The sequence below is a fragment of the Polyergus mexicanus genome, unplaced genomic scaffold (assembly GCF_030449975.1).
Source record: "Polyergus mexicanus isolate NDT 795.1 unplaced genomic scaffold, iyPolMexi1.0 SCAF_7, whole genome shotgun sequence".
In the NCBI taxonomy this organism is placed as follows: Eukaryota; Metazoa; Arthropoda; class Insecta; order Hymenoptera; family Formicidae; genus Polyergus; species Polyergus mexicanus.
Genome location: NW_027223327.1, coordinates 9196165 through 9223466, shown reverse-complemented (window position 1 = coordinate 9223466; position 27302 = coordinate 9196165). Strand labels below are relative to the sequence as shown.

Below are 27302 nucleotides of genomic sequence, written 5' to 3'. Positions count from 1 at the left end.
TCATTATCTTTTATTGTGACAAGATGATTTAATTTTCAATTTTTATGTATAAAAAGCCAAAAATAAAAAATTGTATACATTATTTTTTTTTCTTTTTATAATATTTAAATTACTTATACACCATATTATATTAATGTTACTTAATTTTTTATATTACTTTCACATATGATTTTATTTTACTTTTTTATAGATATAATCTATAAAGAGAAAAAAGATATTCTCTCGAATACGCTTGTGTGGGCATTTAATTAATAGCTTGGATATTTAATATAGTATTTAATATAATATTTAAAACTCTATGTAATCGTTTCATCAAGATATGTTGGTATAAAAGTAAAGAGATCCATCTCGATAAAAAGTTAATTTATTTGACACCATTGTTCATTATAACGGAGTCAATAACATTCGATATAACTGTTTTTCGATTGGTCAAGGAACTCGGAATTTTCGCGACACCTTATATACGCTTGGCAAGATGTAAATATTATTAATATTACTGCGAGATGTTAATAATATCGCATTTTTCTCATGTCCGGAGGAGGATGTCTGTGACTATTTTATAGCTGAAAAATTAAAAATTATTATATATGATTTATAATTATATCATATGCGCGTTCCACGTTCAATGCATCAATGAGAATGTTGCACTATAATATATATTTTCTTTTTATAATATGTAAAATACTAATAAAAGAAAAAGCGAATTGAATAATTTATTCAAATTAGAATGACACTTTATAAGGCTAATTATGCTGTGTATTACGCTGATATAATACACAGTGATTATATAATATACAGTAAAACCCTGTATAGAGAGCGTGATATTTCTATAACGCGATAAATCAGTTCCATATAATACGGTAGATGAATTTCAAATTTTGTAAAAAATTTAGTTTCTTTTACCATGAACAACGTATTTTCAAACTGTACATACCACTAACTAATTGTATAACGTGGAATCGCATCAAACGCAGAATATATACCCCACATTATATACGAGGGTCTACTGTATATATTTTTATTCAATTTATATAACTGAATAAAAATCATACAATATTTCACTCCAAAATACAATATCATATAATATTTAAGCTCGCATCATAATAGAAGGCGTCGGACATTTTTTGTGCGTTTACAATTAATATTCAAACAAACAACATTTTAGTCAGTGTTTTGCCAGCTATATAAATACCAAGTATTCTACATGATAATAATAATTGACAACCTCAACGTATCATCGATTGATATATTACAATTTGTTTTTAATAAAATGATGATACGTAAAATGATGGCAATTTGATCGGCGAATTTTACCGGACAATGCTGTTAAATCGGCACGCTTTTATTACAGCTATTTTCATAAGCTCTAAAAATACTTTTACTTGGCAAGATCCGTACATGTAAAAATACTGAAGAAAAAAATTTTTCAAGCACATCTTATACAAAACAACGCATACAATTCGTAATATTATAGCTCAACCGTTGTAGAATCTTTATTCAAAACTGGCTTTTAAGCATACAATTATATATTTTGCGTATTAAATATAATATAAATATATGCATAAGAGATTGTAAAATATTGATAATTTAAAAGTAAGCTATAAATATTAGAAATTCGCACGCGAATCGTTTAACATTTATATCTTCGATTATATATTTTTAATAAAAAAAGAGAAGCTCTTTCTCTTCTTTTTTTAACACAGGACGTAAATTTGATCGAATCAAGCTTTTATGTTAAATTTTCTGAGCAACGCTAAGGATTAAATATCTATATAATAAGTTATTCGAATGTATATAGTGAAAGTATGTAAAAGCCGCGCATTAAGAGCGCCATCGTGTCAGAGATGTATTTATGATACAAAGACATCTCAATATTAAAGATATAGCTTCCTAATTTTTCACAATAAATTGTCGTTGTTATCACTCAATAAGCACAAACGCAGAGTAAAATACCTTTTAGGTCTTTAAGAAAGTTTAAACTTGGATAAAGCTTGTTTGACCATTTCTTTAAATACGGTCGTAAATTGCATCATGGATATAACAAGCATAAATTATCATTATTTTTATTATTTTATTGTCGCGCTTGTGATCGAATTGATTTGTATAGACTTAACTTATTCGAATATTTTAATTCAAGTAACGTTATAACTCCGTAAGAGTATCCACTGACGCTCGAAGGCGCGATCTGGCAATATAATCTTCGTGTCCTTTATTGGTTCCAGTACCATCGATCCGAGAGATGATCTCGTCCTTCAGGGCTGCGAGTACTCTACGATCTTGTCTGTTGTGAATCGGCACGTTTTGAAGAGCTTCCTGAACGTCCGATAAGGCGTCCTCGAACAAACCTAAGTCCACGCGAGCCTTAGCTCTGGCATAGAACGCTTCGTAAGAAACGGAACGGACTCCGAGAGCTTCGTCGGCGAGTTCGATGGCTTCGACACATTCCTGTGGAAGAAACGCGTTACATCGATATAAAACTAAGAATAAATTTGTTAAAATCTAGATGACATTTAAATTCAAGCAGTATCAAGAAATCTTGTATTATACTAACGTTCATCTTGCGCTTGCATCGGCTGAGATTTAGAAGGAAATTCAATCGGAGTTGCGTAAAGGTTTGAAGCTGCAGCATCATATGACCTTGTTCTTGCCCCTGGCAATCTTCTTCCGGTGAGGCTGGAAATTTTCTAAGAGCATACGCGTATCGATGCGACGCTTCTTTCAATCTATTCTTCCGATACAAGACATTGCCGTCTTCTAAAAGCTTATTCAGAAGAATTATTAAAACGTCCGGTTTTCCCGCAGCCATAGCCCATGTGGCGGGACCAAGTTTGGCGCCACGACGCAAAAAACATTGGACCACCGGAATATTGCGACATCCGATAGCACGATCTAGAGGACGCATGCCGTGAAGATCGACGTGTTCCACCGCGGCTCCCTTCTCAAGTAACAGCTGTACTAGTTTTGGATTACCCTGTATATAATTTTATATGTAATTATGTAAATATCAAGGATCGCGAGATCGCGAATACATATGATAATTATATATTCGCATGTATAAAATAGATTCTACCTGAAATGCGGCCAAATCCAAAGGAGTCCTACCAGTATTGTCGTTCGTACCAACATTGGCGCCGCGATCGAGCAACATCTGTACGATAGTTACGCGTCCTCTAACGCAAGCCCAGCCGAGGGCAGTGAGTCCTTCCTTGTCTCTCGTTTCTAAAATCGATCCTTTATCGAGAAACAGCTCGATAAGATTGGTATGGCCTTCGGAAGCGGCCAGCATTAAAGCGGTACGACCAGCGGGATCGCGTTGTTCAAGGAGCGATACAGCTTCGTCCAATATTGCATCCGTGCTGGTGGATAAATCTCCTGGTAAATAATTTAACAATTGTAAAGCCAATCCTTCGGATCGCGAGTACAGTTTGATGATTTCAATCACAAGGTATACTATAAAGAAAAAAGGAACAAACCTTGCAAAAGTCGCTCAGCAGTACCCCAATGTCCTTCCTTGGCGGCGAGCATGAGAGGAGAGAGGCCTTTCGCGTTTACAGCTGTAGGATTAGCACCGCGGGCTAAAAGTGCGGAAACTGTTGCGGTCGAGCCATTCGCAGCGGCGATCGTTAGAGCGGTCTCGCCTATCAACGTATCAGGACGATCCACAATCACCTCGGCCATGTCTAAAAGATATTCCACGACAGCTTCGTGACCCTGCGAAGCAGCCGCGACAACGGCTTGCTGGGCGGCTTCTTCTCTGCCTATTTCCGAGGTAATGCTTTCCGGTCTATTTTCACCGGTTGGCAGGACCCAGTCGCAAGCAAGAAGATATCCAACTACGGACAGTCTTCCGTGCTTCGCCGCATGCACCAGAGGACATTGGCCAGCCATGTCCGCGTGTCCTAACAAGGCTCCAGCGGCAGCCAATCTATTAAGTGTATAACAGTAAGCAACTGCATTGTTTTGAAGACTTATATAAAGCTCTACCTTCTAACAACATCGCAGTGTCCTCGGGCAGCTGCCAACGATAACGCCGTACAGCCTTGGCTATTTGTCAGTTCGACATCGGCACCGAATTCAAGAAGAACAGATACCATCTCGACGAAACCCTCGTGCGCGTACATGCATAAAGCTGGTGCATTTCCCAAATATTCGGTGATGTGGTTCGGCGATGCGCCTGCCAGCAGAAGCAACCGTGACACCTTCACATTTGGACTGTAGATATTCCGAAGCGTGCATAAGGCCGAGGAGATGCATTCGGTCGACAGAGTTAGCCAGATAGCCTGTGGACAAATGGAGCTTGGTTAAGCTTTCAGGTACGTTATATCATGTATTAATTGTATACCTACTTGTAAATCGCGTGAAGGCCAGCACGGAGCTACGCCTCTATAAACGTGCGCTTTCAATACATGATGACCCAGTTCTAAGGCTTTGTCACCGTCTAATGGCGCTTGAAGGCGGGATAGCCTGAACGCTATCGCCGCGTGCCCGAGCCTGTAGTCACACAGGAACTTCGTCGATTCCCCCTCGTCTCTTCTCATCAACCATTCCCTGAACGACGGATGGAAGAACATGTAGGTATTGTCTAGACGTTTCACAAGGAAACCAGAAAGCATCTGACAAAAGAAAAGTATTGTTACGTTAAATGGGCGAGCTTATACACGTTGCAAAAACTTGTATAGCGTTTACACTACTTTACACAGTTCATAAATACAAATAATTCTTAAATCTCACGTCAACAAGTAATGCTAAACATTTAATAATTGAGAACAAAATAATTATTTCTTTTACTTATTTCAAATATATGTTTTTAATATCTAATTTTTAAATATTTTTATTTTTAGATTACTGTAGAACTTAAATGATTTCGACATCATTGGAAGAAATTAGAGATAGAAAAAAAGAAAGATAAAGTACATTTTTTTTATAATTAGTAATTTTTAAAATTATCATTTTTAATCATAGTAAAAAAATGTCAGAAAAAAATATCATTTATTAATCATATTGGTTAAAAAAGATAAAATTCATAGACATATTATAATATATTCAGAATAAACTTGCCTTAAATCTCTGTAAAAAGTCTTCCCATAAGATAAAATGGTCCACATTTAAAGAATTTACAGAATAAAAAATTTCAGGTAAGGTCAGTGGATACAGAGCTGCCAAACAGACCGCCAGAAGAGATTGCACTTTATCGAACGAGGCTACCGTAGGAAATCTTAAGTTAAAATGTAACTGAAAGATCTGCGCGAGAGAGACCGGTAATACCTAAGGGATAAAATATCGTTTGTTACGCACTTTATTCTTTTTTTTTCGATATCATTTTATAATACAATCAAAAGACAAAACAACGATTTGTATAATTTACGATCACGTTCTAATTACGATTAAAGAATATCCTCGCATATTTACCTTATAGCTCGCAGATTTAGCGACTAAATGGCCGCTCTCGATAAGATCGAGCGATAGCTTGGCGAAGAGGAAGCTGCCTTTAGCTAGCGCAAGCAGATGCGATGCGAATCTCGTCTGATTCGCACCGCACGATGATTCCGCCTTACCATTCACCGACGCAGTCACGTTCGCCTGTATGGAGGGACTTTGCGCGAGTCTGTAACCGACATAATCGGACAGATCTTTTGCGATACTGTTACCAATTGCATCGTTCGCAGTCTTGTCTAACGAAACCCTCGTATATGGCAATTGCTTCGCGCAATCTAGCAACTGCGTCCTGACCGTGCAAACAATCTTCAACCAACTGGGAATGTTAGGTGCATGCCTCGTCAGGAAAGAAGCTATAGTATCGCCTCTATCTGGCCTGTGATATTCCGCTTCACAAACGGCGTCGATTAATATTACCTGGAAATAAGATGTATCGAATAACGCTTATGACATAATATAATGTAATATTTTCTCATCGTAAATGTTGTCAATCGACGAAGAGACAATTGTAGGTTCGATATAACTTAACTCGATTTACCTACCATATTCGAGACTGGTAGTCTATTAGCTTTCTTCAAGGTCGAGAGAGGTTCAATAATACCCCTCAAGAGCGCGAGATCTGGATCGACGGTGCATTCCCTTTGCGATAGCGAGCCCTGAAGATGAGGTTCGGATAGCAAATATTCTCTGTACGAGATCAATTGAGGAGCTTGGCAAAGTTGCGCCGCTAACGAGTGAATTAAATCCGGCACTAGACAGGTACTATTATTGTCGGCTTGACAAAAGTGATATGCCACGACGTGCGAAGCTAATTCGCGAACCTATAATACGATACGATCATGATGTGTATCTTCTTTAAAAAGGTTAAAAATTGAGGGAAACGCTCTTAAATGCTCCTCACCTTTTCGTTGGTATGTCGAATATTAGCTTGAAGAGTCGCATTACTACTCTGCCTCTCCTTCTCGTCGCATTCCTCACTCACTTCCGAGGATCTTCCCAGCTGTTCTCTTCTTCTTCCGAAACAACTGTGCTCCACCAACTGCAGCACAAGCGCGGTCTTTCCCGTGCCCGGCGATCCGGAGATCAGAATGCCGGGACTAGAGCCATTGATCACAGATTCCAATTCATGTAACAGCCATTGCCGTCCGGCGAAAAGCGGATCCTCCTCTAATAACGGCACTTCGAAGAACAACGGTTTCAGGGTCAACTGAGCCGCGTGATGCTGAACGAAACGTACTGGAATTTTAACGCGTACGGATCTTTATTATATTAGTTGACATTCAAATACGTATATAAAAAACGAATTATTACATTTAGCGTCCGCCGGACTCTTAACATTGCCGGCTCTCGCTGATCTCCGGGCGCAAGATCGTCTGTTCCTCAGCTGGCCAAGTTCGTCGATCTGGCCCGTCTGCGCGGCATTGGCGGAATGCCTTCTAGACGCGAGCGGACTCGAGCCGCTACCGTTCGAGAGACCAGAAACGGACACTGACATAGACATGGACATAGATGTGGATGCGGATAATGACGTGGAGATGGAAGCCAAGCTGCCGGCGCTATCGCAGTCCCTGGACTTGGTCTTTCCTTTGGCCTTAGCCTTCGGTTTGACCGGACATCGCAGCACCGCCGCGGCCTCCGCTTCGCTTGACGTGCCCGTCAACGTCGAGACCGGACTCGTGTTCGTCGAGGCCAATGTCTGCGTCTCGAAGCTGGTCAGACTGCTGAAAGAGGCTGCCGAGCTGTCATGTCCCTGGGCTGTTGGGGCTCGCGAGGAGGGACACGCACCCGATTCCGCGCTCGCGTTCGCTCGACCGGATCCCAACAGCAGGCCCAGTCTCATGTACAGATCCGATTGCGACGACTTCCTGGTTTTCGAAGACAACGGTTTCACGCAACCGCCCTCGTCATCTGCAAGACAGAGAAATTTGTTAGGAATACCGTCGATATAAAACGATATTGATCCAATCTACGAATCCAGAAGTTGTTGATCCGAGGCAAATGCTTCGTATTCGAAAATCAATAGAAAAAACAAAAATCACACTCTACCCAAACACATTTAGGCGAACACGTTATCGCGAGAAATTCGTTTCGAATTAACGCAAGCATCTCGACAGTTGTGACCGTTTGTGCAATGTTGCACGACAAATACATTCATAAACATTTTGTTATATAGATCTATTTTTATTCTTCGCGTTTACCTAAATGTATCTTTATGATTTAATTAATACAATGAGCACGCTGCAAAACATAAGAAAACGAATGCTACTTCCAGGCAAATACGTGATAATACAAAGTAAAGAGTACTTTGAAAATATCGCACATCTTGTCGAATTTATTATCTAGCAGTCTTCAATTTTCTATTCTTCGGTTTAGAAAAAAAATATAATTTAACCTTTATAAAAAATATAATTGATAGAGGAATTTTGGAAAACTTGAATTTTAAATCTGTGCAAATACGAAAATCTGTGATTTAACTTGAAAATTAATTATAAAAATAGGAAATGCAAGGATACATTTACAGAGGATATTATTATTATTTAGAGTCTCGACCAAAGGGCAAAGAGTCACGAACTGAGACGATTTTGATAAAAGCAATTATAATGAGAGAAAATGGCAAACTATGCGTATATCATGCTCCTAAAATAAGGCGCTACGAGAAATGTTATCGCGAAAAGAAAATATTCGCGCAAGCGAACACTACGTGCCGCGTGAGAAACTCGCGCGTGATAGCTCTTAAAGATCCGTCTACTATCTATAGCAGTATGAAGAATTGATGATTTTCAGGATTTTTTTTTTTTTTTTTAAGAATATTAGAAACCGATTATTCTAGCGTTTTATATATGTTTTTATTGATGTTTAAATACCACGTCAGTATTTTTAAATCTTGGATATTTAGCTTTTTTTTCTTCGATACAAGTCCCCGTGTTCGAAAATGCGACTGTATGATATGTTACTTCTCGTTTAATTGTCTGAAATGAATAAACTCGATCTACTTTTATTTTGCAGAATATTTATGGGACACTGAACCTAATTTTATCAGACAAAATTAAAAAAGTTACAAAATAGTGTAATTTAAAAATTAGATGTTTTAATTTTACAGAAATTTATTCATTTCTTGTGAAAAATATTTCCAGAAAAATATTAATCTTTTAAAATTCTACAACTCCGTCAATTTTCCGAATTTTTAAATAAAATTCGAAGAGCATATTCTTGAAGCATCATGCTTTCAGAAAAAGTAATAAAAAATCGTTTTTTTTTTATTTTCTAAAATAGACTGGATCCTTAAGGTTCTCTCCCATTCATTCGCAAACTCCAAGCATTTCGAAAATGTTTTAACAGTTTTAGCAATACACATGGAATTCGAAAGAATCTCCCTGCCTGCGACTTTGCCCGACGAGCCGATGAGCTGATTCAGCCCGTCGCTAGCTGTGCCTTGACTGCTGCTCCAGAGAGACTTGATCTTTCCCAGGACAACGCCGGGCCATCTCGCTTTTCCCTCCAAGGACGAGGTCATCCAAACTGTATGCGCGCGTGTGAGTTTTTTTATGTGAGATTTATAAAGATATGCGACTTCAGTCGCTAAATTTTCTCTTCGAGCAAGCGTGACATGTAAGTAAATTTATATTTTATTTTAAAAAAGAAGATAATTGTACCTGATAACGCAGAAGGATTATCATTCACGGTCGGTTCGGGCGAGGATGCTGTACGTCTCGAGGATCTCTGGGCCGCGAAGGAGCTTCTGAGCACTTTCGGGTTGAAGAAGAATCTTTTTCGTTGATTCGGTGGGGTGGGACAACCTATACATTTTACGTTATTAATAGTAAATATCTCGAATATACATACACAAGATAGATTTCAGATTATACACCTCAACGTACTTTGTGTCATTTCAGGTTTTTGTTGACCTTGTGAGATAGAAGGGTCTGGAAGCTCTGAAGGTTTGCTTCTCAAGTTCTTCCCCACCGTTATCAACGAGAGATTTTCCACCCCGGCTCGCTGCTGAAAATAAAGTAATAAATGATTAACAAGACAAAGTAATTTATTGGCAACTTGACGTAGCATAATAACCGAGAAAATAATAAAATTCCTTTTCTTTTAGCATCGTCTCTTTCTAATCACGAATATTATACATTACACAATATCTTTTTTCAATTAATTGCAAATTAACTAACAAAAATAGATATAATAAATTTCGTATTTAAAAATGTATGAGATATATATATATATCAGATATAATATCAGGAAAATACTATTAAGAAAGGAGTACACACATACATAAAAAATCTTATTTAGTTATTTTATTGTTTCTTTTAAATATCTGTTTAAAATATTAGCAAGCTTCTCTCTGATCGGTTCAAAATTTATTTAATTCCAAACAATACAAATTTAAAACATACTAATCGTTTTTTGTTTTTTTTTTTCCTGTTGATATACGCTTCATACATCCTTAAAAATTATCATAAATATTTAAAATATATATTTTTGTACGAACTTCGATAAAGATAAAAACATAGTGCTCTACTTGATCAAAAAGACAATATTATAGACATGAAATTTTCCTGAAACAACATTTTAGGAAGAAAAATTTTTTTTCTTCGAATACCTTCAACTTATTTAAAGCTACTTAAAAGAGGCAGCACGTCATAAAGGAGAAGTGAAGATCTGTCGTGTTAGTTTTCCTTTCCGTCTTCGCGACAACAGACTTACGTGCATAACCCGCGATGGCAGATTAGCCCTCGTGGTGATTTTGGTGCGTGGTAGCCTGGGGCTGCCGCAGAGAGAATTCACCGTCGATGACTCATCGAGCCAACCGTCTGTGGGCGCGAAAACGGACAGCGGAGCCGTGGAAGCGGCGAACTCGTCCCTGAGAGTCGGTTCCTCCAGTCCATCATCGTTGTTGAGATCGTAGCCGTGCAAGCAGAGCGGACAGGCCTCGCTGCGAAACAGGCAGGAGTAGCAACGCTCGTGACCGCAGGAGTCGATCAGACGACGCTTCTTGCCCTTGTCGAACGGCATCTCGCAGGACGGGCACGTGGATCCGCCCAGCATCCCCGTTGACTCGACCAACGCTCGTATCTGCGCCAGGTCTGCAAACGAGCGCGCGACCGTTTTCACATTTTTTCATCTCGATTATTAACTCGCTGATACAACGCGAGTTCTCTCGAAATATCTTTGTAAATTCGATGAGAGAAATGTACAGGGTGGAAAATATTCAGTTGTCCTAGGGATCCAGAGAAAAGTAATAAATGCGTGTAGGAAGTTTAAAATTTTATTTAACACAAGCTTATGTGTCAGTAGTTAGCATTCTCTCCTGCAATCTCTTTCGCAGCTCTTAATCTTTTGGGATAGGTTTTTAACTAAAAAAAAAAAAATAAAAAAAAAAAATAATTTAATCTACAAATTTTATTTTTACTGTACGGGTTAAATAAAGTATTGAATTTCCCATACGTGTTGCATTTTTTTTCCGGATCCCTAAAATGATTATCTTCGATCTTATGAAGAAATAAACGCAAGAGAGATATATGAGAGAGAGAGAGAGAGAAACAAGAATATTCTCTTCCGCGAATCGAATCGAACCGAGTCAGTGTGCCACTTTATGAGACCGCTGGTCGTTTGACAGTAGGACCATCTGTCATGGTGAACGACCCGTTCGCATGCTCGGTATCTCGGAGAGACACGGTTCGCGTCGTGTCGAAGCAACGACAATGCTCGTTCATCACGAATATGCAGATAAATCGAATAGAGCGCGAATCGGAGACGCCATATACTTCGAAGAGTTCTAGAAAGTAAGGTCAAGAGGGGATTCCCGCGCGTTCTTCTCGATCGTTTACGTAGCCTAGTAAGTCTAACGCGTACTCTTCTGGATATCCTTGCAGATTTTATTCCCATTATCGCCTCGGCTGACAGAGATGCAAGAATTGGCGAAAGATTCTTTCGATTTTCGAAGGACAAAAACGTACGGAAACGTACGTAAATGCAGATATTTAATGATCATCTGTGCCTCTCTCCGCGAACAGAGATCGCGGACAAAGTGCGGCTAACAGGGAAACGGGAAGAGAGAAGGAAGTCGCACGACCCCTTCGTGCCGGTAACTCCGCGTGAGGCAGGTGCAACTACGCAGCCCGGGTTACCGTAAGCTGGGTCAACGCACTTGAGTCTGGTGCAGAGACCCGGCTTCCACTTGTAAACTCGCGCATCGGTGTCGTTTTCTCCGGACTGGCGCGCTTCACTGACTCATACACTCTCCTCGTCTCCAATCGCGTTTCGTATTTAATTCAGTCGCGCGTTCATAGACGCCAATTGATGTCTATCGGTTACGATATCTGATCTATTCCAGAGTGTTCACTCCCCGGAAAAACATAGAAAACCTGGTATTTTCAGAGATTTTTTTCGTATCTGAAAAGAATCGAGGAATTCTTTTAGAATTTTATTGAAGCTCCGAAGGAATCTAAAAAAAAAAAAAATTTTGTCCGCTCTTATATTGTAAGCAATCGGCTATTCATCGATTAGCAGAGTTTTGCTCCGTTGCTCGTTATTACAATCGATTCGTTTTGTCTTCTCAATTGTGCTAATGAATTGTTGCTGAAATTAAATCTAGATTAAAAAATGAGCGAAGCAACACATTTAACTCTGTTCTTGAAAAATCGTCTAAGGAGAACCGATAATCTTTATTGCCTTGTTAAATCGTGCATAGAGAAAGTCGCTTCCTTTCGGCATCGGTGTATTATTGTTAAGTGGATCGATCCATCGATGTTCGTGCTGGCGCCGATGAAACACGATATCACGATGCGGCATCAACAATTTTGCAACGACAATTCCGTGCGAATATTTACTATAGGCAGAGATTTTCGTGTGAGAAATGTCATGCGTTCCCGAATAATATTTTTTGGGAAAAAAAAAAAAAAAAAAACATTTTTTAGAATCTATAAAAAAAACCCACATCAAATACACTCGAATTTGTTCGTCCGATTCATTCGTGACGACCGATGATAAACGACGTGTCCAGTCAGCCGACATCGACTCGACCGAGAACGGGGGCGATTAAAGCCTGTTCGCCAAGTGAGAGAATCAAGCGGAACGACATCCACACCGTGACCACCTGCTGGTCGACCAGCTTCCCCGTCTCCGTTTCCGTCCTCCGCGCTCTTGCCCCCCCCCCTCTCTCTCTCTCTCTCTCTCTCTCTCATATCGCTAAGAAGTGGAGTCGGGCCTGCGTTCTCGTAAATTGGGTCCCACAGACGACCTGACCCGAATCACAGTGCCCAGACTCACTGCCGGAAGCCACTGTTTCTTTCTCATTCGCCAATAGAAGCTATTACTGGCAATTTCAACATAACTTGAAATTCGTGTCACGTTTACCTCTCTGCGTCCATTCATCTCTATCAATTTAGTATAAGTATTATATGTATTTTAAATCATTGATGTATATTATATCGCAGTTATTTTTTGTAGCCTCTTGTCGTGTTCTCGCTCAATAATATTTCAATACTTTCGAATCACAAATACATATATACAATATATATATATATATATATATGTTTTTGACGTTTAGTAATATTAAAAAAAAATGACACGGTCGTCAAGGTACATGTTGAAAAAACCAGACACCTTCGATAGATCTCGTACAATGATAACTGAAAACAGTAGGGGACCGATGAACGGCAGTTCTCGCGCCCGTCGTTTCGGTTTCGACGAGTCACGTGTATTAATCGTTATTCGGTGCCTCCAGAGAAGTGAGAGAAAGTTACTCGATCGAGGTACTCGCCTACAGTCCTGTTGTGTTTAAAATCGATGCCTTCGATATACCGGGAGGCTATGAAACTTCACGCTCAATCGCGACATCGTATGGCTTTTAAAAAATAAATCGTATGTGTGTTAAGACCATATAACGCTATAATATATTTAATGTTCTATATCAATAAGATAACGAGCGATTCTCTCGTTTATGCGAGTTTCGATCCTAAGCATCAGTCCAGAATATTATTTTATATATATCGGATTTGTATGTATATAAAATTCTACTCTCCTCGTATAAATCATATAAATTTTGGAAAGAAACATCTGAAATATTTTTTGGGGGAAAAAAAAATAGGTTTCCGTATTTTTACCGCATTTTATACGATCAGAATCGGAATCTTAGATTGTAAAGTTTAACGAAACCATTATCAGCGCTGAGTTTGCTGAATATATTTATCATGATGCCAGACATCAATTAAATTAGAACATATTTACCAGTTTCTAACGAAATAACGAAGCGCTAATCGCCGGTGACGCCGTGGCTGATAAAGCGCATTAGATAAATCAAGGAATCTCGTGGATCTCATGATAGATTAAATAGTAGGAAAACTGGCGCTTATCGCTCAACCGCGCTCTTTTACGATCCAAAATGTAGCGCAGCGTGACAATTTGTTCCCGCAATTATTAGCGTATTGCATAACGCGAGGAGATTTCTTTATTTTCGCACTCGCGCGCGAGACTGTAATTGTTCTCACATTCGCATGAGTAAATCTATTATATTTCCAATAATACGAATAATATCCACAGATTCTCGATCTCGATTGCTGTCCCTGCATATATGTGCGTCTAACGTTTACACGTGGCTTTCGAAAGCTCTTCGAGTTACATGTCCATATCGCGGGTATTAATAATGTTGCGTTACACGTACCTGTCACACACGAAGGCTCAAATGCAATTCCTAGATAAATACATTTCGCAACGAACATAAGATACAAAAAGACCTGTAGATCGCAGATTGAAAGATGTCGCTGTCGTAATAATCGCGTTTGATCGGAAAGGGAAAGGAAGAAAAAATATCTTTATTATCTTTATTAAACTTTCTCTATCAATTCTCTATATTTTAGGATTGATGCACACGTGCGTGTGGCTATGTATACCTTCCAACGTGTAATTTTAAATTCTTTCTCGATAATAATTATACGCTTCGTTTTATTATATATTTTTGTAATTACATTGTAAGGCCTCTTTAAGAGGATATTTAATTTTAGAGTCCATTGTGGATAATTAATTTAGTCAATGCTTTGATAAACGCTAATTGCAATTGTGATTTATATATTATAATATTACTTCAAAGTCAAAGGAAAAAAAATTTCTATATAAACTTTGTATATGTGTGCGAAATTATCTTCTTTTGATAACGATCACGCTTATTAAAATCATATTGTATTGTATCATTAACCGTCATTTATTTTGTTCACCGGGTATCTCTTGCGTTGACAATTTGTAAGATATTTCCTTATCTCTCTCGCGTTTCCTCTATTCAGTCATATTCTTTTTGGAGCAACAGGTTTTACTCAAGTGCCGGGTCATCTATGAATGAAATGATACCGAAGCTTTCGCTGAGCGGCGTAACCGCAGCGAATATTTCACGTTTGCGAGCAGGTTGAACATGTTCAATGATTTACATAAGAGTGCGGTTGGTAAACCAGACGATTTCGGATTTTATGACACGATCACGGATTTGTTTCTCGAAAGCGGCAATGCTTATCACTTGCTAAATCCTGCCTTGATAATATCATCATGATAAACGAGCTGACGGCGTCAACTCTATCTCAGTTATTTCAACCGAGAGACAGAGTGAATTAATCATATTTTTATATTTCAATTTATAAATATGACCAAGCATGCAATATGGGAACGTTATTACTCTCATCGCACAAATCGAGAAATGTCATTGTGCGTATCTGATCATGCCCTACTTTCCCCTCGACGACTCACACAATTCCGTCAAATGCATTTAAGGGCCCAGTCTATTTTAGAGGATCGAAACAACAAATTTTTTTTTATTTAAATTATATTTTCTGAAAGTATAATGTCTGGAGAATATGCCTTTCTAATTTTATTGAAAAATTCGCAAAATTTATGAAATTATAAGATTTCGAATAGGATAGCGCGCAGGCCACGAAATGAGTCTTCTTCAAAACTTTAAACGCGTTTTTCTCAAAACAGTGCTTTCAAAGTTTGCGCGACGAATATCTTCAAAATTAATGGACCAAACAACTTTATTTTTTTTTTTTAATGAAAGAAAATATCTTTTCGGAGATACTGAAACTAATTAGAATTAAAAAAATTTATAATTAATATTTTTTTAGTCTTCAAGAAATGAAAAAATTTCAACAAAATTGAAATATCTGATTTTAGAATGACACTGATTTGTTATTTTTCAATTTTCTTTAAATTTAATTAGGTTCAATATCCCATAAATATTCTTTAAAAATAATTTCCTAAAAATCATTAATTTTTCATACTGCTAGAGTAGACTGGATCCTTAAATGAGAAGCAAGATATTTTGCGAATAATTTGTATAATAATAATTATCTGTTTTTACTAATATCAGGAATGAGTAAAAAGAAAGTTGCTGCTTTTGTGAATATATTGATTATTAAAATTCTTGGAATGAATTTGTCAGACCGGTTGCGCATCGCTCTATTCCATAAAGAATTATACGGACATCGATTTTACCGGTGAGTAAGTCTGTGTGTCATGAGCTAGAAATTATTATTTAAATCAATTACGTATACCAGTCAATCGTGCATGCCTAAGAAGATATTTCAAAGATCTAAGGAATGCCCGACACACGAAGACAGGTCAAAAAGAAAATGTAAAACGTTAAGGAGTTGACACTTTCGTCGTGTATCGGCTATTGTTGGCCAGGTATATTTTCGGAGTGTTAAGAAAGAGAAGTCAATCGAATACCTTTACATGCTACGATATAGCTGACAAGAGATGCCCAATAATAGCTCCTTCTAATGAAAATTTCGTCTCCGTTTTCTTACACACATAATTTATTATTTATATTACTTATTGCACTTAAATAGCTTGATTTGCAAAAATATTTATGCTATACAAAATGTGTATTATTGTATAAGAAATATATGAAAGGGAAACATTTTTTTTCTCATCAATCCCTACACAGAGGTCAAAAAATAAATTTCTCGACGCGACGACAAAATGAATCACGCAACTAACGTCGCGTGAGATCACCGCGTGTCTACTTCCTTCAGGGCCTATTTCGCGATTATATGTAGGCTCGGGACGCATTCACGGATAGTGCCAGAATCCATTTCTCAAGAGAAAAAAAAAAAAGAAAAAGAAAGAAAAAGTGGCATCAGCCACAAAGAAGTAATTTGGATATCTTTGTACGGCCGGATATTTTTTTCACGTTTCATGCTGGCGCCCGGAATGACAGGTTGCAAAACACCCTCCATTCTTTCCATTCTTTATTTGCATCCTGCCAATACCGACTCGCGTGAGCAGGTGTACTCGCTCATTTCACACACAAAGATGCGTTTACACAATGTGTGCACGATCATAAGTACGAGTCATGTTGAAAGCGTTAGAGCGAATTTTTTTGCGTAGCTACGCTGTTTCTTTTCACGACATCCACCTCTCGAAAGAGCCATTTCAACTGGCCCACTTATTGAGGCGATAGTATATTGAAATAAGAAATATATCTCTAAAAAACGGACATACATGTATATTGTGAATAAAGAGCAATGCGTGCATGCAATTATGATATGAATCGTGTGTGTGTGTGTGTGTGTGTGTGTGTGTATAATTGTAAAATTCAAGGACATACTTAATGAGAGATAGATGAGCGTATTTTAGGTGCAGGCGACAGGGAAAGTTAGATCCTGTATCCAGGGCAAGGTGCTTGTTACAGGTGTTTCGCAACGATGCATTACAGCTATCACGAAATATTAGCGGATAGAACCTCCTATAGTTTTTCATACTCAATAAATACATGTTAAATTGTGTCTGAGAAAGATTTATTCACAGTTTCATAAAAATATATTTATTTTATGCGAATGACTCATTAATTTATGATTTTCAGTTTTTGTTATATTTTTAAATCCATTTGTATTATTTATTTGCAACGTATTTAAAATTCTGAGATATTATTAATATATTAATAAAATATTAATTCTTTTCAAGTATTATTAAGATAGAGAATTATTTTAATCATATTTCGATATTTTTGATTCGTACGAATACAGATAATTATATCTCAATTATTCGCAAACAGGAAAAAATAATATAATAATTAACTTATATAATTAATTTTTTTCGCGATATTTATATTCTTCAAATAATAAGAAAATTGAAATCTCGAGTGTGTGTGCATCTACTTCATTTTATATATAATATCAATGCTCGTATATATCTGCGATATATACGAAGCTGTCTTTTTTGTTCATCTGTTTTTCTGTCTTATCATTTCTGCTTTAAGATATTATAAAAATTGTTTAATGTTTAAAAAAAAATAAAATGAAAATTTGTGAGAGACGGTGTCAGAGGAATATTAATGATAAACTGAAAGCTCGTTAAAATCTCAAGAGGTTTTTCTTGGCTTCGCTTTATTGTTAATTCCGTCTCCTGATAATGATAACGTCTCTTATCTACAACTTGACCATCATATATACATGCCTCTATATATAATTCAATATAACTAAATATAACGAAGTAGATATATTGAGATTAATGCATTTTTCATTTATACAAATTGTTTTTTTACATTCATAGTTCCTATGATAATGTTTTATTTCACGCAACATTGATTTTCGCCTCCATAACTTCTTAAGTTCACGGATTTTTTGACGCAACACACATGCAGATGCATTTGCTTTCTTATTCTTAGGCTACATATATCAAATTTTGCACATTCTACAAATTCTATTTTTACCTTTTTCGAAATCAAGTCGAGATATCGATCTGGCCGATCCTCATCAATCGCGTTTGCAATGAAACAAGTTCAGACTTTCTTACAGTTTCTTACAGAATCTTCTTACGTTCAGCATATGGTCGATGATAAATACGACGTTTTCGAAATAATGCATTCCATGGGAACCAGTTCAGCCGTCGCAGGTAGATCTACACGCAAGTGTACGCGTATACTTTAACGGAAGTACGTCGTTCCACTCCGTGGCGTCAACTACCCAGACAGTGCCTTTAGTAAAGTAATATACACTCGTATAGTAATGTACAACGCTCATCAGGTTCCCACCTTTGATTCGCACTTTGTCCAACACCGACAAAATTCCGTATCGTTCAATCTAGAGCTGAAGATTACTGTTATTCCGCTAGAAGATCAACGATGCTGATCTAACGCTGGCAACTAATCATTAGAGATTTGACATTTCCGTATGCACAGTTCTTATCGAAGAATACAGAGGAAAAATGAATTATATTTGTTGAAGAATTTTAAAGATATAGAAAATTATCAAGTTGACTTGAATTAGTAAATTAACGTTCTATTCATCTATCAATAATTCTCTCAATTTTATATAATCTATATGATTAAATTTATATATATCGCTATTCCATTCAAACTCTTACAACACTTACAATATTGTCGAACTCTTTACCAAAGAAAACATTAAAAATTTATTTCTCTTCGTCAATTTATAATATTCAATCTTTTTCATATTTTTCTCTATAAAAAGAAGACATTTACATATATACATATGTACATATATACATTTACATACAATATCTTCTCTCATAATATCGTTATCAAGCGTGACGCGCTTGAGAAGGCTTCGCATAAAATTTAATCGCGTCTCCGATAACAAGCGATAGCACGCGATCTAAGCGCCAGGGAATCAATGCAATTGCATTCTCGTGGCGAGTACATCATAAGCTCTCTCTCTCTCTCTCTCTCTCTCTCTCTCTCTCTCTCTCTCTCTCTCTCTCTCTCTCTCTGTCTTTCTTTCCCTTTCTTTCTGCTTTTCTACAACTAGCACTGAGGATGTGCAACGTATCTTATTAATTAATCGCACATTCTAACAATTCTTTATTTTATCAGAGTTGTCACCAAATGGGTGACCAGAAATACCAGAAATGGGTGAAAGATTTAAAATAAAAGAATTTAAATAAAAATGCGATTTGGGATTAGAATAGAAGGTTCATTGTATGATCCTTGGCGGTGTTTAAACAAATCTAATCTATGGTCGAGCGAATTCAACGCAAATGATTTCTGACGAAGTGACATTGAAGAGACATAAATTGCGAATGATTCTTACGAAGAAGAGAGGACAGGCAACGAGCAATCTCAATCGTAAACTTACCGAGTACGGAGAGGCTGAGACCGGAGCCAGGGCGAGGCGGTCTGTTGGGGGGCGCCATGTCGCTCCTCTCTTTCTCTCCTCACTTTCTTTATTCTTCTTCTTCTTCTTTTCCGTCTCACACTCTTCTCCGTTATGCGTGAACGTCTCCTTCTTATTCTCCCTCACGTGCAGATACGTATTTTAATCCGACGAGATAGAGATATCCTACATCGCACACTCGGCAATACACTCCGATCCGCATCATACATATCCACACGCGAGAGGAGAGGGTAGAAAGGAGTTAAAGGAGATACGAGATGAACCGTGTGAATCTCGGAGCGCGCGTACACCTGTGACAGGTAATCACGGAGCGCGATAGTGAGTAGTAAGCAGGATCATTCGGTCTCGTCGGGATTCTCGATCCATCGTGATAATTTTTTTCTTTTTTTTTTTTACATTATCAATAAAACCTTCCTGGAGCACACATAAACACGCGACGGAGGTTCGCGGCGCACTGACTGACTGACTTGCGGCTAAGCCACCGTCGACCCGAGTATGGTTGCCTGATTGGCCAGCAGGTCGACCGACTGGTTGACTGGTGGCTTGGCTAGCTGGTGGCCGCTCCGACAACTTTGCCGATCCTCACGGTCGTTCTTTCACGACGACTCTTTCTCTCTCTCTCTCTCTCTCTTTATCTCTGTTCACCCTTTCTTTTTCTCTTTTTCTTTCTCGACCTCTCTCCCTTGCCGCATCGTCTTCGACGCATGCGTATGCGCAAGTTGTTCGGGATTGCGAGTCTTCTGCTCTCCCGCTTTATGCATTCAAGTCCATCTAGAACTTGCAATATTTTCTAGACATGCTGTTTTGTCCATCAATATTGTTCGGTTTTTAAATGCATACAGCATTTTTTATATAAAAGATTTTAGAGAAGTGACAGATAAAGAGATTAGAGGGAACGAGTTCAACGAGAAAGTGTCTAACAGATCACTCGCGCGTGAGAGCTACTACTTTACTCTTCGTAATGAAGAAGATAAGTCGCGATCTCTCTCTCTCATCAATGAAAGAGCGATATCGTTAAGTACATTATTATAAATTTTTACGCACGCAAACAGATGCGTGCAATGGTAGAAAGGATACTCGATCAGCTATCCACCGTAACAGATGTACCCGTTTTGCGTTTAGCGTTTGTCGATTCGCGAATCATTACTTTCTACTTTCACATCCCAACTTAATACCCGTCTGATCTTCATGTGCGCTCTAATGCGCGTTTTTTTTTTCCTTCCGTTGCATCGGAAGGTCATCAAAGAGTCCGTAGGAATTCTGGGATAAACGGTCCCGATGATTGGGATGAGGAAGAGAAAGGGTACATCAAGAAAGCCAATGTGCATTCACTATATATCTAACCTTGGTCTAGCAGGCGATGCCAAGTGGTGACTTCCCACGCGATTTCGTGTTGCTTCCAGATCGATGGCTTCTTTTTTCGCGAATCGCTAGAAGCCAATTTTTTCTTTGCGAACGCCTCCAATTATTACAATTCCTAATATAAAGCTTTATGCTTTATGTATTAACAGACATATCGTTAATTTGTCTTTTAAGTCATCCATCTTCCTCAAAAATTCATAAATTTCGAAATATATTAAATTTATTAACTTTTGACATAGTTGATCCATTCAATTCCTTTTTCAGCTAATCAATGATAATTTGCTCTATGAATGATATATGAGAGGGACGTTGAACGCATGATGTGATTTTTCTCAATTGTTCGCAACTAGAAGATGCAACGAAGTTTTATGAAAACTTGATTATAAGGAAGGGTGCAGCTGCGAATTAGCGAATTGGCGCATTTAGTCCTCGGTTTGTCGACGTGCAAACGTATAGAGGTTGTACGTCGTTACACCTTTCTACGTGGGCTAATGCAGCGGATGCGGGTGGGCGGACCGGGATCGGGTCCACGATGCTGCGACTCAGGCAGGCAGGGCTCGCGTTGAAACGAGCATCGGTAATTAAACGAGCACCTCGCTCGACGGACTCGTCATTAAAAACAACGACGACGACGACGACGACTTGGCGTCACGCTCCGCCGGTTTCGGCTCCTACTCTAAGTGTGCAGAGACATCATTGCTATAGTATTTCAATATAAATAGGTACACGTTAGTCTCGAATATTTAGTAAAGTTAAATTAATGTAAGAAAAACTTTAGCCGGAATCGCGTTACAACAAACGTAGTAAAGTTGTATACAAGGGGCGAAGAAACTCGTGTCTCGGCCAGCTCGTTTCAAGACGGACCTTATACGGGCCCCGGCGCAGGGCTCAGTCCTCAACAAAAAGAACCGTTGCGTATGACACGCACTGTATAACACGCGTTCGAAAGATCTTACTGGCAATCATCGAACTGAAGTAGTACATTCGGTACTCGACTCACAGTCTTTGCCTAGCGGATTTCAATTTTGTCTCCATCCTCGCAAACTGTCTAATATAAGTAAAGATACAATAGATATTTAAAATTTGTAACGCTTATGCAAAAAACTACTTTGTTTTGTTTATGCGTTTTAGGATTATTTATTTATAATACTTTATCTATATTGTCTTCTCCCTTTAATCGTGATAAATTAATTTTGCAAAAAGGAACTTGAACAAATATAATAAGATAAAAATCCAACATGTGTATTCTCTTATTCAAGAATACATAAATGTAAAATTCTACTATGAATACGAATGGATCTCTGCGATGCGGTTAGCGGTTGGGTGATTCACAGGTCTGATGGTTTAACGAGAAATTGTACTTGTTTTATAAGCGACAATAATACTAAAACTTAAATAAAATACACATGACTCAAATTTAAAATACACAATCATACTTTCTTGGATACAAAAATTGTACTTACGTATTATAAATATACATGCCAAATTCTGCAAAAAGACATTTAGATAATCTTCTAGAAATTCAATTTTTGATTTTTTTTTTGTTTAAATAAAAAATGTGTTGCGAAGCGGAGATACGATTGTCAACACGCATTCTTTCGATCTTTTAAATTCTTTGAATAAATTTCTATATTTATTTATAATAATAAAATATATAAGACGCTCAATTTGTTGAAATTCTGCAAATATATATATTTTTTAACATTAAAATTATTGTATTAAATAATAAATATATTTAATAATTAAATTTAATAAATGGTTAACTGAAAATGAAAAGAATTAAATGTAAAAATACTTGATACTGTTGAAAAATAATGATTCGCGAAAATTTCCTTCTTTTTCTTCATCTTAGTTGGGACGCAGTATCACGCTGTAACTGCATGACCGAAAATTATTCGCGTTAAGTTGAAGCTCCATCGACGTATTACATACAATTGGATGCGTGGGCAATGTTAAACGTTAAATCGTTCCGCTAATCGTCACGATAGGATACGATGCGACAAGATTGTTGCTCGCCCACGATCGAGTTTCCTGTAAGACTGATGAAAAGAGTGCGGTCTGGGATTAACGGCGGATTAAATAATAATCACGGCATAATTAAATGATGCGATACGACAAATAAATTTCGACCAACAAGTCCTCGGTAATAATTTGCTGCGTGTTTTTTATTTTTTTTATTTTTTTGGTAAGCGACAAACAAACATGCCGATTAAATCTCGGCATACAAATTTTAGTAATATTGGTAATATATATATATATGCATTATGGATTATATTACAGAGATGTTTAAAAATTTTAAGACAAAAATCTTGGTCGACAAAAGAAGAAGAGGGAAAAGGAGAAATATATGGTCGCTATTTATCTTCATCCTGACAGCTTATAAATGGCGGCAATCCAGAAATGAATAGGTACATTAAATGGGTGTCGCGCGTTTATAGCTTACTAATAAACATCTTAGCTGCAACCACGAGATTTCTCTCTCACCGAGAACATTCGTCATATTTTTTTTACCACGATATATTAATAAATATAAAAATCGGACGTCGTGAATAACCACGGAATAACCATTATTCGAAAACAAAAGACGATCCTCAATGTCCCCTTGTGTCATCTCGCTATCGCATGTTAATCATAATTCGTAATATATTTCGTGGTTTCATAATATTAAGTAACAAAATATGTTTGTATTGTTCTGGTCTATTATGACAGACTTAACTAAAGTTATTGAACACTTACCATATATTCGTATCGAAATAATGTTTTTAAGTACGCTTTGTCGCAGTATTCATTCGCGAATCTTTTACCAAATTAGAATCTATTTTGAATTTATATCATTGCAGGAATCTATCTTGATGTTTTATATTATTACAGGATGTCCGTAAATAAATAGATACAACCGGAAATGTAATGAAAATTTCACATGTCATTTTCATGTTTTCACGGAGACATTATCTATTACCATATTATACAAATTAGCAAATGAGATGACAGAAATTTCTTAGACTATTAGAGTGAAATACAAAAAAATTAATAACTTACTACAAAAGAAATAAATTACTTTGTACATATGTACATAGGCCGATCTTTTGGCTTGACTATACGCGTCGAATGCTTCGCATTCCAGACCAGCGATCTAAGAACAGAGCAATTTCTCTCCCTACCTAAGGGTTAATCGCAGAAAAGGGGAACGAAAAAATTTCTCGGGTCCGCGTTCTTCGGTAGGTAGACGTTTCGGGGAGCTCGTAGATTCTCGGGAACCTTCTCACTGGGATTGCCCCCTCTTAGCGAGCCGTTCACCGAATCCGTTCTACGAGTTTAGGGCCAGCGGAGATTGAGCTAAGAGAGATTCGGATTTAAAGAGGATAAGATGTTAGAAAAGATCATCTCTTAGAGAAGAATGAAAATAATGCTCGTAAACCTCTGCACTTTTCTGTAAACGGAAGGTTTAGCATTCCTAAGGTTGACGCTTCGATTGAGTTTTCGAAATTGTTACGTCAACTGACTTGCGAAACTGGCGATGAAAGAGCTCTATGATAAATTCCTGCTTATGTTCCGCGTCATAAAGTCACCCAATGTATCGGTTCTGTTCATTGGCGTGGCGCGAGACAGCTTGAGGACCTTCTGTGAAACACATACCGCGGAATCGGCGGAGTAATAACGCGGGGGATACCTAATCCGCCCACACGCGCGAGCGTAATTTTACGCGCGAGTGTGCGCGTACAATAAAAATCGAGCGAGCAACGGGGGGGGAGGGGGGGCCCGGCACCGGTTCTCCATCAGGTTGCTACATTCATACCGGCCGACCGTGCATGCGAATTAAGCGTCCGTTGTGAGAGCGCATCTCCTCCGCTCTGCGCGAGCAATGTCAATAGTCGCTCACGTAGGTGTAGTCGCGTATCGTGAAGAGATCATCGTCACGTGTCTAACTGTAATGTAGGAATTTTTAAAAGATTCGATTTTAAGATTTTTTCCAACTTGTGCGATTACGCAAACATATATATATATATGGCGAATGATAAAATAAAAGCTCATAAGATTATCTTCAAAAAATGTTAATAAAAGATAATCATAAGATTATCTTCAAAAGATAGAATTATCGGATCATCTTCATGACTTTACTAGATGCTTGATATTTTCAACGTCAAACATTTTAATCAGTTTAGTTCTCTCACGGATGATACGCGTATCTTTTACGTCCGTTCCAACGAAGCGCCTCATTTGCAACACAATATATGCGGAAGTAAGTATACGTACGCGCGTATTTGGTTTTGAATAGACGGCCGGTACTTGGCGTCTCAAAAATTGTCCGATCTCGAACAAACTGTTATCCGCGCGTATCGTCCTAAAATAATTTGATAATATTATTGCGCGCTCCTTTCGATAAATAAAAGTCTTTAAAATCTCTGAGAGAGAGAGGAGAGAAGGCAATCCTCCTTTACGTTATTCTAGAGGCAAACACACGCATATTCGCCCACGCGCACCACGCGACACTCTCGCCCGTTCATTCATTCGCTCTCATATCCCTCTTTCATTCAAAGCCCGATATATGTACTTGGATCGCCCGTATTTGTCGGGGCTCTTTCGTAGATAGCCACGCGTGTATGCACACGTGCGCGTTATCGCGGTACAGAAATACACGCACCATGCATATGTACATCGAGCATCAGCTCGACGACGTCTAACGTCTTGAGATTGTTGTATCTTAAGAGGAGTGTCATCATGTTCCATCTACGCTCCCGGCAATTGTTCGCTTATCCGTTGATTTCCTGCCTCGTTTGAATACCCGACGATCGACGACACATTAAACCCTCGAAGACTCCTCGTGATAATCCCGCAATGTTGGCGCAACGTTATTAGAAGATGAAAATACGAGAAGAGAATGACGTTGAATTTTTTAAATATTTTAAACATGTGCAGACTGTGGGAACATCATCACGGTCTTACGAAAAACGTACTGTCAGAGAATTACATAAATTTTAATAGAAATTATTTTATCTTGTCGACGCGTGATTACATTTCACTTAATTTTCTTTTCCCTTTACATGCACATTGCAGCAAGTTCGAGATGTAAAATAAAGCAATTTATTTACGAGAGAGAAATTGTGCATATTTTATTGAAAAATAATTTTTTTATAATCCGTCATTTATCTCAAATAAATATTTAATATCACATGTTGAATTATTTCCTTGTAAAAATGTAATAATACCGTCGATCTAATAATTCGCATATTATTTCGACGAAAGTGTCATGCCGCGAGTAAAGGTTTCGAGCTGACGAATTCAGCGTTTTGCTCCAGGCCAAATTGACGCAATCGCGAAAGATATATGTACATGGTGTTCCATGGCGTATGTTTCGGTAATGAAGAAAAAGTTGAGGGCTTAAACAGTCGTAAAACGGAAAATGCAGAATCATATGTAGTTTATTTTTCGCCTACATAGTCTCTACTTGGAAAAATCTTTATACGAATTACGAATGTTCTAACATTCTAACCGATTCGTGAGAATATATGCATGTGTGTAATTGTATTTATTATATATGTATATCTACAGAATGTTCCTGACATCTCCTGTAGTTACATCAGTGTTACTGTAGTAATTTTTCAATTACACTAATTACCGCGTGTAGTCAAATTAAAATTGATATCGATTTAGTATTGATATAATCAATAGTTTGTATTTTGAGTTAGAATGAGATCAAAATACGCTGAAAATTCCCTTTTATTTTATCCTGCATTAATAAATAATTGTCTATATTTATCTATCATCTGTGAATAATTCCTTCAAAGTAAACATTTAATAAATGTATTTGAAAAACGAGAAAAAATATATGGAGGGACAAAACTTGGAAATAAGATCAATATGATAATGTTAAAAAAATTCTGAAAAATGACGTTCGATCGAATTTTCATTCAAAGCATTATAATCGCATGGTAGTTGAAACATCCTGTATAAGGATTCATGATCTTTTTTCCACCGAGGGATTATACGTGCCCAGGATCTCACGAGGGCGCTGAAAGATATATCTCCATCGTTTTATATGCGTGCTCTTGGTACGTGGCATGCGTCCGCTACGTGTCCCTGCATAAGATCAAAAAGCAGAGATCATCTCGCGAGACGGTTCCCTTCTCTTCGAAAGTAACGTTTCACGATTAACACCGTTAATGTAATACGATTTATATCGATATGCGTTCAGTTATGATAAAAAAAGGAAAAAATAATATTTCACGAATCGATCAGTCCTAAACTCAAAGAGCGATTCAGCAGTCATGTTCGAACCCGAGACTATTGATTAATATGCGTTGATTGCGATTATATTTATCTGTAACGGACTCTCCTGAAGGATAAATACTAATCGATGACAACACACGTGACAGTTACATA

The 27302-nt window shown here is 37.7% G+C and overlaps 1 protein-coding gene and 1 long non-coding RNA gene across 6 annotated transcripts in view; one reads left to right on the top strand and one right to left on the bottom strand.

Moving 5' to 3' along the window:
* Positions 1–18: 18 nt before the first annotated feature.
* Positions 19–27302, bottom strand: part of Rols (rolling pebbles) — a 33062-nt gene continuing 5778 nt past the window's right edge. The window contains exons 1-16 of one of the 5 annotated variants that reach the window (XM_070299282.1): positions 19521–20088; positions 10144–10523; positions 9315–9435; positions 9090–9233; positions 8815–8955; positions 6748–7344; positions 6338–6672; positions 5979–6257; positions 5410–5853; positions 5059–5265; positions 4347–4613; positions 3985–4280; positions 3474–3925; positions 3071–3372; positions 2552–2971; positions 19–2445 (exon numbers count right to left, since the gene is read on the bottom strand). In XM_070299282.1, coding sequence (XP_070155383.1) covers positions 2143–2445; positions 2552–2971; positions 3071–3372; positions 3474–3925; positions 3985–4280; positions 4347–4613; positions 5059–5265; positions 5410–5853; positions 5979–6257; positions 6338–6672; positions 6748–7344; positions 8815–8955; positions 9090–9233; positions 9315–9435; positions 10144–10523; positions 19521–19578 — 4746 coding nt within the window. In that variant the 5' untranslated portion in view covers positions 19579–20088 and the 3' untranslated portion in view covers positions 19–2142. Of the gene's footprint in view, positions 2446–2551; positions 2972–3070; positions 3373–3473; positions 3926–3984; positions 4281–4346; positions 4614–5058; positions 5266–5409; positions 5854–5978; positions 6258–6337; positions 6673–6747; positions 7345–8814; positions 8956–9089; positions 9234–9314; positions 9436–10143; positions 10524–18136; positions 18381–19520; positions 20089–27302 lie in introns of those variants that run through there. The other 4 variants (XM_070299283.1, XM_070299279.1, XM_070299281.1 and 1 more) reach the window with 4 other exon arrangements.
* Positions 8953–9534, top strand: LOC138935036 (uncharacterized). Its single transcript, XR_011447209.1, has 3 exons — positions 8953–8969; positions 9077–9256; positions 9330–9534. It is a non-coding gene; the product is annotated as an uncharacterized lncRNA (long non-coding RNA).